At 40.2% G+C, this 13,987-nt stretch overlaps 2 protein-coding genes across 7 annotated transcripts in view; one reads left to right on the top strand and one right to left on the bottom strand.

The window, feature by feature from the left end:
• The first annotated feature begins 199 nt into the window (after positions 1 to 199).
• rcbtb1 (regulator of chromosome condensation (RCC1) and BTB (POZ) domain containing protein 1) lies at positions 200 to 12,318 on the top strand. 3 transcript variants are annotated; one of them, XM_008328175.3, is made up of 12 exons: positions 200 to 452; positions 1,714 to 1,851; positions 1,961 to 2,111; positions 3,187 to 3,353; positions 5,340 to 5,498; positions 6,535 to 6,642; positions 7,319 to 7,461; positions 7,559 to 7,749; positions 7,867 to 7,993; positions 8,155 to 8,306; positions 8,460 to 8,522; positions 9,183 to 9,313. In XM_008328175.3, the coding sequence occupies exons 2-12, from the start codon at positions 1,726 to 1,728 to the stop codon at positions 9,203 to 9,205; spliced, it is 1,410 nt and encodes a 469-aa protein (XP_008326397.1). In that variant the 5' UTR covers positions 200 to 452; positions 1,714 to 1,725; the 3' UTR covers positions 9,206 to 9,313. The 3 variants fall into 3 exon arrangements, with proteins under 3 accessions (XP_008326397.1, XP_008326395.1, XP_008326396.1); XM_008328173.3 differs by having other exon boundaries at positions 213 to 452; positions 8,392 to 8,522; positions 9,183 to 12,318; XM_008328174.3 differs by lacking the exon at positions 200 to 452 and adding an exon at positions 485 to 1,256 and having other exon boundaries at positions 8,392 to 8,522; positions 9,183 to 12,318.
• Positions 11,949 to 13,987, bottom strand: part of phf11 (PHD finger protein 11) — a 959,893-nt gene continuing 957,854 nt past the window's right edge. For 2 of the 4 annotated variants that reach the window (XM_025064088.1, XM_025064090.1), the window contains exons 12-15: positions 13,546 to 13,738; positions 13,148 to 13,459; positions 12,986 to 13,057; positions 12,174 to 12,807 (exon numbers count right to left, since the gene is read on the bottom strand). In XM_025064088.1, the coding sequence (XP_024919856.1) occupies positions 12,716 to 12,807; positions 12,986 to 13,057; positions 13,148 to 13,459; positions 13,546 to 13,738 (669 nt within the window). In that variant the 3' untranslated portion in view covers positions 12,174 to 12,715. Of the gene's footprint in view, positions 12,080 to 12,173; positions 12,808 to 12,985; positions 13,058 to 13,147; positions 13,460 to 13,545; positions 13,739 to 13,987 lie in introns of those variants that run through there. The other 2 variants (XM_025064089.1, XM_025064091.1) reach the window with 2 other exon arrangements.

Below are 13,987 nucleotides of genomic sequence, written 5' to 3'. Positions count from 1 at the left end.
TTCCTTTGCTTTAATTGAGTTTGTTTGATCTGAGGGCAAATACCAACGAAAATAAATATAAGAATGTAACTTTTTGATCATAAGAACAGTTAACACGAGACTTAATGACCTTGATATTTTAATATTGCAAACAGTATTGTATGTCTGTATTTTCTAAGTATTTATTTCTTGTTTTTCCAGGATGGTGTCAAGCAGTAGGAGAAGTTTTCACGAAGATTGGCTACTCTGAACTCTGCCAGCGATTATTCGGGTCTAGCTACCCACGTGACGTGATGTTTCTCCTCAGTATTCCGCAAATAATCGACGGAAAAGCTTTAGCACAGACATTAGCTGCTAACGGCATGGCAGCTTCAGCGCAAATATACAAAGACCGTTGTAACCGACGTGTACTCGACTCATGTTAAAAGGGCAGGTTCCGGAAGTGTCAAACAATTCGGCTGACTTTCTGACAGGTGGGTGTCATCTTTGTGTTTCAGAATATTTTGCATTTTAAAAGCTAATTTGCTAATGCTAACAAACGGCGTTGTTCAGATTTGATAGACGCCACGGAACAAGGCACTGAACTATGGTACATGCTCTGCTCTTTACTTAGTCTCTGTCTATGTCGTCTCGTTGTCAAATACATTTGTTAAATACTGTTTTGTTTATAATTAGCCGACTGTTAGCCATTTCCTTTACCACATTGTTGTTTACGTACTAAATAAATTTGTGGCCCGTGGGTTTTTAGTGTTATAAAAGTGAGGCTCCGACACAGTTTTTTATACCTGATATATAGATGTCGGCCACATAGTTCAGGAAATAGCTAGTCAAGTTTCTCACAGAGTTAATTTTACAAATCATTTTACAATTATTGTTTGTCTTTTTAATTGGCGTTCAATACGTTTTAGGTCAGTGGCTTCTCTGTCCTCCATGAAACCAAAAACTCAGCATAATAGTAAATTATTAAATTTAATGTGTGATTTAGATTTGGATAGACAGGATGTGGAAACAGTGGCTCTATGGATGTAAGTTAAGATGATTGGCTATTTTTTTTGACTCAATCCAAGGTCTTTGATCCTTTGAAGGATCCGAGGATCATGTAAGGGTCTCAGAGAACCCAGAGAACACAAAAAGGAGAGGAAGAACCTTACTATCACAGTTATAAGTTGTATAATGAAAAATTATACATTCACTCATTTGCTTTTATTTTACCTGGCTCTGTTGATTTAAAACTGCATGTTTGCTAGTGTCACAAGTCAGAGAGCATTTGGAACAAAGTGAGCTTATATAATACTGGAGCTGTCATAACACTGTGGATAATGTATCCTAAGATAAATATGATTTATCATAAGGTTGAAGAAAACAATGCTAATACCTTCAAGGATTCTAAAATTTTAAGCAGCTTTAACTGGCGCTGATCAGAGACTAATGTTACACAACATGACCCACTTTCTGTCTAATCTCCCAAGTGAGACCATGAAAGATCTCAGAACCTTGCATTCAAGTCTGTTTAACAGCTGTTGTTTATTGTTAAGTTGTATATATGTTTATCTTTTCTACCTGACATTTTGTAAACGTACGCTAATAACTTCTTTGACCAAGATCAGTGTTTTAAACCAAAATACATCAATGTTAATGCCTGTGTGTTTTCACACACAACTGCAACCCTCCATCACCCTTGTCATTTTAACATGTCCTCTTGAATCTGAGCTAAATTTTGGATTCCCTCCACAGTCTGTCTGCATCATGGTTGATGTAGCCAAATGGCCAGTTTTCAGCATGTTGGGGCCTCAGGAGCTCTCCATGATACAGAAAGCCATAGTGTTTGGACTGTCGGCAAATGAGGCCATTTACATCACCAAAGATAATGAGGTAGACCACCATTACACAGAGTTGTTGGTTGTTTGTTAGGTGTGACCTGTCTCTTCCTCAGCTCCTTATCACTGATCCACTGTATGTCGTCTGTTCCTGTCACACCCAGGTCTACGTGTTTGGGATGAACTGTAGTAACTGTCTGGGAATAGGGGATAGCCAGAGCACTATTGTGCCCAGGAAGCTAGATTTCCTGAGTGGAAGGAAGGTCGTCAGTCTGAGCTACGGCAGTGGACCCCACGTTGTGTTGGCCACAGAAGGTAGCTACACCAGATGTAGACCACAGTGTTTCCCTTACATGCATCCAACCTTATTTGTAACTTCACAGCATTATTAACCAATGCAGTTATCAATAACTTGGATCTTGAACTTGGAGTCCTTGCTAACACAGAATCTAACATGGATGTCTTATAACATGAAAGTGGTATAATACCAGATATGTTACTCTAGAGCAGGGTGGCAAACTGTTCCACAAATGGCCACTGTGGCTGCAGATTTTGTTTCAAATCTACCCAGAGCACAGTTACTGACAAATCAGCTGTCTGGATATTCAGATCAGTTGATTAAAAGAGCCAAGTCAGGTGTGCTGCTGCTTGGTTGGAACAAAAACCTGCAGCCACAGCAGCCCTTTGTGGAACAGTTTGCCACCCCTGCTCTAGAGCTTCTCTTTAGAAGTGTTCCTGTGTTGTAAGCTTTTACTTTCTAATGTTAATTTGTCTAGAAAAGAAAAGTATTAGGACACAATCTGCCTACGTATTGGGGAGAAATTCTTAGGAAACACTCGATTTATGTCCTTCAAATAAAAAAAAAGGAATGTATTTCCATTTAGATAATTATAGTTTAGACAATGCTTATTGTGATTACTTAACATAAGTCTCTCATTAGCTTAAGTGCACATGAGTTGCCTGTTGAGTTTCATTTTTTGTGCAAAAGAAATCTGGTCTAAGGAGAGAACACAGCAATAATAACACAAAGTAAAATATTAGGTGAGTTGCAAAAGAAAACCGTTAAAAGAAAATTGGCCACAGAAGTTTTAGTTTTGAGTTTATGAGTTAAGAGTTAAAGTGCTTATTTATTGAACAAACAGTTTGGTCTCCAGTGTTTTCTAAACAACAGCAATGTATTTTCAAATAAGAATTATTAGTGAGTGTGTTAAGTATTGGCATGACACATAAAAATAATCATTTTGGTTAGTAACAACCCAGTAACTAAAGGTAAAGGTGAAGGGTTTCATTGTTACATAATTTCTATCCTCAATGTCCAACAAGCCACAACATATACTTTGGAAATGACACAGATCAGATTTTGCAGCTTCAATACATTTATCTCTTACAGATGGAGAGGTTTTTGCTTGGGGTCATAATGGTTACAGCCAGCTGGGAGTTGGGACGTGCAACCAAGGAGTAACTCCAGTCCTCGTGTCAGCCAACCTTCACAGTAAAAAGGTCACAGAGGTCGCCTGTGGGTCCCATCACTCAATGGCTCTGACTGACACAGGAGAGGTAAGAGGAGTGGTGGAGAGAAATGTGCTTTTATCTCCCCTGTACACAGAGTACAGTACAACGAAGAATGTTTTGTCAAAAACCAAACCAAACCAGTTTCTTCCTTCTTGATTCTTCTTATGTATGCAACACATTTGTTTTCAATTTTTTTCTTAGAGGTAAGAATAGGTTTGATGGTTTCATGTTTATGTCATATTTCATATGTGCATTTTTAATTAGCAGCTTCAAAATCCAATTCCCATGTTTGAAGTGTGGGTTACAGTTTGAGAAATTGGTGTTACAGTTTAGAAATCAATTATCCTTTTTAAAAAAAAATTTTTACAACTAATATACAGTGGGTAACATTCAGAACTGCACTGAGGAACTCCTCAGTGCTCAAAGCTTAAATACAGTTTTTTACACACACATCAATGGTCAGAACCTTAACCCTTTACAGCCATGTGGTGTTCACGCACCACTTCTGAGCGCTGATTGGCAAAGGCTGCTCCAAACAAAGATTCTCCACCAATAGAAAACATGTACATGTGCTGAGCTATTCTGCTCAGTAACTCAGGTTAGATCAAGGAAATACACTTTGGATTCTTTTCCTGTTTGATGTTCTGTTTTCCTCATTATTTGGGCAGAGAAACTGGTTCAGGCCGGTTCTGTGACCTGTCTCTATCTCCAAGCGTAACAGTCAGTGCCATCCGTACCATACACCATCCTGTTATGTAAACCATCAGCATGCACACCTTTCTTCAGTACTTCTCCTTTTAGTACAGCATTGAAAAACAAACAGTATAAATTGATATGGAAATTTAATATAATGAATACATTGTTAATATTTGAATACATTTATTTACAATATCTTAACAGTCTTTATGGCAGAGTGGCCCGACGGAAGCCTCTCCTCGGTGTATGACACATGAAAGCCCGCATAAAGTTTACTAAAACAACACCTGAAGGACTCCAAGATGGGGACAAATAAAATTCTCTGGTCTGATGAGCCCAAATTAGAACTTTTTGGCCTTAATTCTAAGCGGTATGTGTGGAGAAAACCAGGCACTGTTCATCACCTGTCCAATACAATCCCATCAGTGAAACATGGTGGTGGCAGCATCATCCTATGGGGGAGTTTTTCAGCTGCAGGGACAGGACGACTGGTTGCAATTGAAGGAAAGATGAATGCAGCCAGGTACAGAGATATCCTGGACCAAAACCTCTTCCAGAGTGCTCAGGACCTCAGACTGGGCCGAAGGTTCACCTTCCAACAAGACAATGACCCTAAGCACACAGCTAAAATAACCAAGGAGTGGCTTCGGAACAACTCTGTGACCATTCTTGACAGGCCCAGCCAGAGCCCTGACCTAAACCCAATTGAGCATCTCTGGAGAGACCTGAAAATGGCTGTCCACCAACATTCACCATCCAACCTGACGGAACTGGAGAGGATCTGCAAGGAAGAATGGCAGAGGATCCCCAAATCCAGGTGTGAAAAACTTGTTGCATCATTCCCAAGAAAACTCATGGCTGTACTAGCTCAAAAGGGTGCTTCTACTCAATACTGAGCAAAGGGTCTGAATACTTATGACCATGTGATATTTCAGTTTTTCTTTTTTAATAAATTTGCAAACATTTCTACATTTCTGTTTTTTTCTGTCAAGATGGGGTGCTGAGTGTACATTAATGAGAAATAAAATGAACTTTTTTTGATTTTAGCAAATGGCTGCAATAAAACAAAGAGTGACAAATTTAAAGGGGTCTGAATACTTTCCGTACCCACTGTAAATTAACTTTCCTCATTAAAGCTTGTCTGAGAAGGGGTTCACATGCGTCTGTAAAAACATAAAAAACGTAATTAACTGAACAGATCAAACTCAGCTCAAGCTGTTTCACTGAAAACTGGTATTTATACTATGTATATAGGAGTAGTATCGTAGTATGTGCAGCTGAGTTCAGAGCTGTCAGTGTCTGTCCTGTGAGTCATTGATCATGATTTGTCTTTAGGTGTATGCATGGGGCTACAACAACTGTGGCCAGGTGGGCTCAGGCTCTACATCCAACCAGCCCATCCCACGTAGAGTTTCCAGCATCCTACAGAACAAGGTGGCTGTCAGTATTGTCTGTGGTCAGACCTCTTCTCTGGCCGTGGTGGACAATGGAGAGGTGAGTACCAGGGTTACCCTAGACCAGGGGTCGGCAACCTTTAATACCCAAAGAGCCATTTGGACCACAGAAAAGAAAACACCCAGAGCCACAAAACCCTTTTGACATCTAAAATGAGGATAACACTGCATATATCTTTTTTTTTTACCTGTATGGTATGTATAAAAAAGTATAGTGTGTTGTTTTTATGAAATCAATGAAGTGCTGCAGAGAACACAGAATTTTATTTCTGCATGTAACAAAAACATTTTGAACTCAGGAAAAAAAGACACTTGCTTACTGATATATGAGATATGTGCCAGGTGTTATATTTTAACAAGCACAAACTAAAATAAAAAATACATTTTAATTAAATACTCATTATTTATAACAGAAGGATGAAAGAGCCACACGTGGCTCTGGAGCTGCAGGTTACCGACCCCTGCCATAGACCTACTGTGTAGAGTAGTGGGCAGTGTTCAGCCCCTTGGCCACATTCGCTCTGACACTAACTCCATATGGGCCGCTTGAGATCATTGTTAAAATACAAGTAAAAATATTGTCTAACTTTGGCGTCTCTCACCGTGTCATACGGTCACCAAATACAACTTTTATTTTGAAGGCACTGATTTGGGTTTTGTTTCTAAATGAACATTTGTTCAGTCAGTGCACTGATGCCACAGCATCTCAACAGCAACACAGCATGTTTTTGTGCTGTTGAATTTTACTTTTTCTTATTCGTCTTGACAATTTTCTATATTAATAATTCCATCAGTTGCATTAGTCAGACATAAAAACATGTGTAAAATGCATCTAAAATATTATTACTGGTCTTTCTGTTCCTGCAATATTCAGATTTTTTTTTTGTATCATATTTAAGAATTTGTGCATTAATAATTAATTCATGCAGTACTTAGTTAGGTGCATTAGTTTGCTTATTACAACCATTCCAATTTCCCATGTGGCCCCTTGGGAAAATGAATTGCCCATCCCTGGTGTAGACGGTTTTGTCAATAATGTAAACCAAAACAATCCCTTTCTCCCTTTGTGTGTACAGGTGTATGGTTGGGGCTATAACGGAAATGGACAACTTGGTCTAGGAAGTAACGTCAACCAGCTGACCCCCTGTCGACTGGTGGCTCTGCAGGGTCTATGTGTGCAACAGGTTTGATTACATTACACACCGAGTACACAAGAACAACAAGGTGTAGAACAGTCGATGTTTTGGCAGCAGTTTCTGCTGGAGGACTAGATCTGTGAATGTTATTATAGCTGAGACCTCAGTGGTTTTGGTGTTGTTTGTGCCTCTGGTCAGGATGTGTTCTGTAAATGACTGAACAGCCTCTCACCCCTGCCCCTGGTGACACAAAAGCTTTGGTAACAAGTAGGAAATGCTAACAGGTGTTGATGTCTGGGGATGTCTGTCTGTTTGGCTTATTTGCCAGTGGCAAAGAAAATAACACATTTGTGGCTGACAAGAGTTATTCCCAAGTTTATACAACTATTGAAACGTATATGAAAAGTTTTGGTTGTGGGTCGGAATGAGACTTGATGGTATTGTGTTTACTAATGTAGAGGCAGTTATCAATGTTACATATTGATGACATATTCACTATTGATTTTTATTGATTCTGATTGGTTTAGGAAATAGTGTATATTTTTTTACCAGTATTTTACATTTCCTTAAATTGTACATACGGACTATATATTTTTAACCACATCACTATCAAATCAAATATATGGATTAGTAATGTAATAAAAAATAATAATAAATATATTATATTTTTTAATGAATTGGCCATTCACAAAGGTTTTTTTTTTCTTCTTTTTTGCCCCTTCAGGTGGTCTCTGGCTATGCCCACTCCCTGGCATTAACAGATGAAGGTTTACTCTATACCTGGGGAGCCAACACATATGGTCAACTAGGCACCGGCAACAAGAGCAACCAGCTGACCCCAGTACAGATCATGACTGGGAAAGAGAGGTGAGGTCCACTAATCTGTTACATCAAAAAATGAAAAAAAAAAAAACAGTTGGTCACTGTAATCTCCTGGTTTTTGTTTGTATATTTCTAACATCAGAGTTGTCGAGGTCGCCGCCTGTCACTCCACACACACATCAGCTGCTAAAACCCAGAGTGGTCAGGTGTACATGTGGGGCCAGTGTCGGGGTCAGTCTATAGTCCTGCCTCACCTCACACACTTCACCTGCACTGACGATGTCTTTGCTTGCTTCGCCACCCCTTCAGTCATGTGGCGGCTCCTCTCCATGGGTAAGAGATTAAAAATCAGGTGCAGGTAAACAACTGCAGCCTGTTACTACACAATGGTTTTATTTTATTTTTGAAATGTTGACCAATCATTTGTGGGTGTTTGCTTTTCTCATAAAGAGCACGATGACTTCCTGACTGTTGCTCAGTGCCTGAAGAAAGAGTTTGACAACCCAGATACAGCCGACATCAAGTTCTCTGTTGACGGAAAATTCATCCACGTCCACAAGGCTGTCCTTAAGATGAGGTCAGGAATTTTATCCCACAATGATTTCAAATGTTTTCATTTTCTCCAAAGAACCAACTGGATATCTCAAAGTTATTTAAGAAAATAAATAACTTTTTAAATACCCAAATGCTAACTAAATGCAGCATTTAGTGTAACAGTTTCCTTTTTTTTTTTGGCAGGTGTGAACACTTCAGGTCCATGTTTCAGTCCCACTGGAACGAAGACTTGAAAGATGTGATTGAAATTAGCCAGTTCTCATACCCGGTCTATCACTCCTTCCTAAAGTTCCTCTACACTGACCAGGTGGAGTTGCCTCCTGAAGAAGCTATTGGTGAGGACTATTTATACTTTTACTTGTACTTTTTTATTTGTTTCTTATCATCTCATAGTTAATGTTGAGGCATCTGCTCCCTCAGGTCTGCTGGACCTGGCGACATCCTATTGTGAAAACCGCCTGAAACAACTGTGTCAACACATCATAAAGCGAGGAATCACTGTGGAAAATGCCTTCTCTCTGCTGTCAGCCGCTGTTCGCTACGACGCCGAGGTGAGTCTTTGCTGCGAGCCCGACTCATTTTAGCCCAGTGGCTTGTTAGTTAAGCAAGACTTTGAATAACTAATACCAATTAACTGTAGCCTGTTGAGCTCCTACAGCTAACAGTAATTCACACAGTATATGGCGCCGACATTCATGGAATTTTCTTGGCCAGAAATCTTAGAAAGTTTCTGGGAAGATGTTTTTGAGCTTAATACCAATATACAGATGCTGGGTAGTCTGTTATGTAATGACTAGATTTTTATAGCAGGTCTAACAGCTGAGGGTTTTTGCTGTTTAGTCCTAGACATTTCCACATGTGGACACAGGGGCTGCTATTTCCCCATTTCTACCATGGTCAGAGCCACCATTTAAGGGTAAACCATGACTCTGACCCCAAACCTATTTTTGAGTAGTGTGACTACAGTATTTCATGTAAAGCCGTACCTGTTGCATAGGCCGCTAAGTTCATTACATGTTTTAGGATGCATCATATAAGCTGCACCAACCTCCTTTCAAAAAGCAAGTGCTCCTTTATCAGGAAAAGTATGGCTTAGCTTTTCTATTAATGATATGCAGACTGATACTGCTGTTGGAAGTTACCACACATATGTATGTATGGAAATATATAAACATGTGTCATAGAAATGACCACTGTGCTCTGTTTTCCAGGATCTGGAAGAGTTCTGCTTTAAGTTCTGTGTCAACCACCTGACTGAGGTGACTCAGACCACTGCTTTCTGGCACATCGACGGAAACTTGCTTAAAGACTTTATATGTCGGGCCAGTCGATGCAAAGCCTTCAAAAACTGACCTCAGTTTCAGCGGAGCGAAGTGGTCACCTCCATGAACACTAACTACCGGGTGGACGTTCTACTGCAGTCATCTCATTCTCAGCTGCACAGACTGGCAGACGGCGTCACTGCACTGGTAAGTGACTGTCCACACATTTAATCAGACTCCTTTGCTGGTCAGTTTCTTTTGTAGTTTGAGGTTTTTGCCTGTGGCCTTCATCACTTTAATTTTCAATGACTGTCCAGACCTGGTGTTAACATCGTCACTGAGGTGTAGCTGTAGAGGTTCCAAGTAACCGACAGCATTCATGTCCTAGAAGTTCAGACACGGACACCTTGACTTTAGAGACGTTCCACCTTTCATCCAAGAGGCTAAGAACTGAAAACGGCCTCTTCAATGAGGGGGAAAGTGAATGGTCTCAAAAACAGTTCCAGTTGTCTGTGTCTGAACTTCAGTGGACGACTGCCTTTATTGTGTAAATGTCACTGTCACGGTTTGTTTTATTTCATTCCATCAAACAAAAGAATCAACTGTAATGTTGTGATGGCTAAGACTTAAAAAGTGTGACACTCAATGACATTTTTAAATCCTAGGACTGACTGGTCCTTAAAGACAATGATGTTAACACCAGGCCTGTGGATTTTTCTGTTCAACTGACCAAAATGACAGAGTTTGCACTTGTCTTTTTACAACAATTGTTTTACACACCTTTGAGGATGGATGGGTGTCTGATTCTTGGGTTTTAACTGTGAAGACTGTGTTTCTTTGCACTTGGTGATATCAGGAAAGAAGGGAGTTTTTTGAAGATGCAAAAAAACTGGACTTGTTGGTATTTTATTTTGTGTTTAATAGCAGATGCACTTTACATTATTTGACAACCTTGTTTTAGACACAGAATTGTGTCTAAAAGAAGGTTTAGATCACAGTGTAAATGTCATCTTAAGCTGCAGGTCAGATAACAGCAATTACAACTTGAACATCTCTGTAATTGATAGACTATTATTTTCACAAAAGCACTTATTTTTAAATCACCAAAGCAATTTGTAAAACAAACCAAACCGTTAATTCACCCGTCCCATCATTTAGCAAAATTATTTAGTTGATTAAAATTACCTTAATTCCCTTTCACTCTCTGATTGGTCAAAAAGAAAAAGCTTACAGTAACTGTTAATATGCATTTGAAAAAAAAAATTACATGTGTATGTGAAAAGCATAGTTTATCAGAATACTTTGTTACCTTTTAATCTAAACATATTGAACCATTAACTAAACCTACTTTGGATCTGCCACCAGTTTAGTTCTGCCGTACTAGTCTAGAACTGTTAGAGTTTATGTCATGGGTCAAAAAGCTTTATTGTGCAGCTGTTTGGTTTGGTTGGTTTTTTTGCACAGAACAGTTAAAAGTGGTTAACCTCACCAGGGTATTGGAGTGCAGCTGTAAAGGTGTTCAGGTCAGTGACCTTTGACCTAACATTTCTTTTTTTACTTTTGAATCTGCCTGATTCAGTGTTATTATTACTTACATATTGTGGATATTCTCCGCAGTTTTAAAGAAGACAACTGGACCTCCAGTGAGTTGAAGATGTTTCTCCTCTCATCCAAGAGGCTTCATCAGGTCTACTGTCCTGGTGGGAAGTTTCCATGTGTTGATCTAACCACCACAAAGGGGGACGTCGTGTCAAGTAAAATGGTCATGTGAGTCATTGGTCCTATGGTGAAGGAAGGTAAAGGGGTGAAGGAAGCTATCCATCCAGGTTTCTCTTCCTTGTCCTCTGGGTGGGGGTCGTTGGTGTTATCTCAATGGAGGTGTGAGTTATGCCTGTACTTCCTTGGGAGAGCACTAAGGACAGCATTGTATGTGGGTGATAAAGACTTTATCATGACTTTATATGGTGTCTGAGGTACCCTCTGTTCAAAGATGGTCTTCCTTCACCCCTCTCTCAATCCACCTGTCCTCTCTGTCTAGAATGCACACCTTTTGATCATCAAAGGAGTGGCCCTTCACTTCAGGTGGAGGTGGACTGCTGAGTCCTGGCCTGATGTTGTGGCCCTCCTGTGTTGAGCCATATGTTTGTGTAATGGCTGTTTCGATTCCCCAATGTACAGGTCAGAGCATTCTTCATTGCGTTGCACTGCATCTTGTCCATCCTGTGGACAAGGTTCTGCCTCAGGGTGTTGCTGGGCTTGAAATGCACTGGGATCTGATTGGTGTTAAAGAAACTCAGGAAGATCTCAAGCCCAGCAACACCCTGAGGCAGAACCTTGTCCACAGGATGGACAAGATGCAGTGCAACGCAATGAAGAATGCTCTGACCTGTACATTGGGGAAACCAAAGCAGCCATTACACAGATGTATGGCTCAACACAGGTGGTCCACAACATCAGGCCAGGACTCAGCAGTTCACCTCTACCTGAAGGAGAAGGGCCACTCCTTTGATGATCAAAAGATGTGCATTCTAGCCAGAAAGGACAGGTGGTTTGAGAGAGGGGTGAAGGAGGCCATCCATGTTAAACTAAAAAGATTTTGTCTTTGAACAGAGGAGGGTGCCTCAGACACCAACTATCACTTACCTACAATGCTGTCCTTAGTGCTCTCCCCAGGAAGTGCAGCCATAATTCAAACCTCCATTGAGGTAACTCTGAGGACAGGTAGAGGGAACGATCCACCATAGGGCCAACAACTCACGTTACCACTTTACTCGACACCACACCCCCTTTGTGATGGATAGATAACCACCTGGAAACCTCCCACCAGGACAGTAGAACTGACGAAGCTGCTTGGATAAGAGGAGAAACATCTTCAACTCACTGGAGGTGCAGTTGCCTACTTTAGAACTGCTTTTGAGATTATTATAACATACACTGTTGAGTTGCATTTGCACTACTGCTGTGGAAATTTCCAATTGTATTTTTGCTACTTTTTACACATTTTGAAAATCAGTACTATGTATAAAGATGTTCCTGTTACATTTTGTAACTTCTGCAAATAAATAAATAAATGCATTGAAAAGCAGCTGCCAGATTTTTCTTTTTTAACTATGTTCACCAACTCTATTGTACCTAGCTGCATCAAAATTAATTATTGAAACTTTGTAATTTTGATTTTTCCAAAATATCCAAATATCCAAATAAATGTCAAAGTTTGATAAGACGATTCAAAACGAGCAATAACATAGCTGTAAATGTATTTTGAAGAGGTTATTTACGTTTAGCTCTACCAGTGTAAACATATCTTTACAAGAGGAGATAAAAACATGCCTTGGTAAACTAGCATTAAAAATAAAAGCATCTCCTTTGTATAGCGTGTGTACTTGCTAGGATAAAGTACAACATCTACTGTCAGAACAGAGAAAGTCAGAGAAATTACAAAAATTAGACTGAGGTTGAAGATTACTGTCCGTTTCTGACCTTCATGTTCCGTTCGTAGCTGCGGTCAGAGATGCGACGACATCGGTCATGGCTGCTGCTGCATTGAGAACCTCCCTTTCTTTTCGTTTTAACTCTGTTAAAATAACAGAAGCTATAGTAAAAATGCAGCATTCTCTCTTTTTACTTCCTATATGCCACTAAAAATTGATTCGCATTTATGTAAAGGCTGAGTTAAGTCTGGGTTCAAACTCTTGAACCAACAAATGGAGACCATCAGCCTCAGGCCAACAATAGTGAAAATGGTTTCTTACCTTCCTGCTGCTTTGTCACAAACTCTGTCAATTTCCCTGACGTCTGAATCACTGACAGTGCAACATCATAATCTGAGAAGACAGAACCTCAGATTAGGAAAAGACAAATAGAAATCCTCCAAACATGTTGCAAAGATAACGTCGAAGAACAATGGTTCCTACCCTCCTGACTGGCCACATCAGACTGGATTCTCCTGGAGATGTCATTCACCGTATTTATGAAATCCTTAAAAATTGCCTCCGTGACTCCTGCTGCATTGCAGCTTTTCCAGAACCTTGAGGAGTCGAGGGGTTCCGAGTTAGTGGGAGCCGCCGTTTGTGATGAAGCTGAGCAGATGGCGACACAGGAGGTGGTGCACTGAGGTGGATCAGTAACACTGGGATCTGTGGAGTGGTCAGGAACAGGAGCTGAGTCAGATGGTCCAGTAGTGGGTTGATCAGGAGGACCAACAGGAACTGGACTTGGAGACAAAGCTGAAAAAACAATGTAAAAACATGCATTACTGCTGTTTAAGATTTTTATTCTCTAAATTCACAACCTCACAACGTTAAAAACCAACCTGATTCTTCTGTCAAGACCATCATCTCCACCTTCACTGGTGTCTCAGGAACTCTTCTCCATGCAGTTTGAGTACAGGTTGACGTAGAACCGAACACAGGGGATGGAGAACGTGGGCTGGAGTGGACATTTGACAACAGACGCTGTCGCTCAACAGTCCCTTCCGATTCAAACATATTTTTGCAGTCCACAGCCTGATGATGACAATGTGGAGAAACACATCGGACAACAATTGGTCACATAGTACTGTTTAAATCATGGCTCTTACAGAAAGTACATAATGATTTTTACTTAGGAACTTATAATTCATTGATGTTTGACACTCTGCTGGCAGAGTACTACGAACATGCCGTTGTCCCATTATCCCTCTGGCAACCTGACAAAATTAGGTCATGGCCATTTTTAAAACTTAATTGTGTTTGCATTTTTCACGATGGTAAGGC

The sequence above is a fragment of the Cynoglossus semilaevis genome, chromosome 16, assembly GCF_000523025.1.
Source record: "Cynoglossus semilaevis isolate Cse_v1.0 chromosome 16, Cse_v1.0, whole genome shotgun sequence".
NCBI classification, from domain to species: Eukaryota; Metazoa; Chordata; class Actinopteri; order Pleuronectiformes; family Cynoglossidae; genus Cynoglossus; species Cynoglossus semilaevis.
Note: the sequence above shows the minus strand (reverse complement) of the source record. Positions and strands in the feature narration are given on the sequence as shown.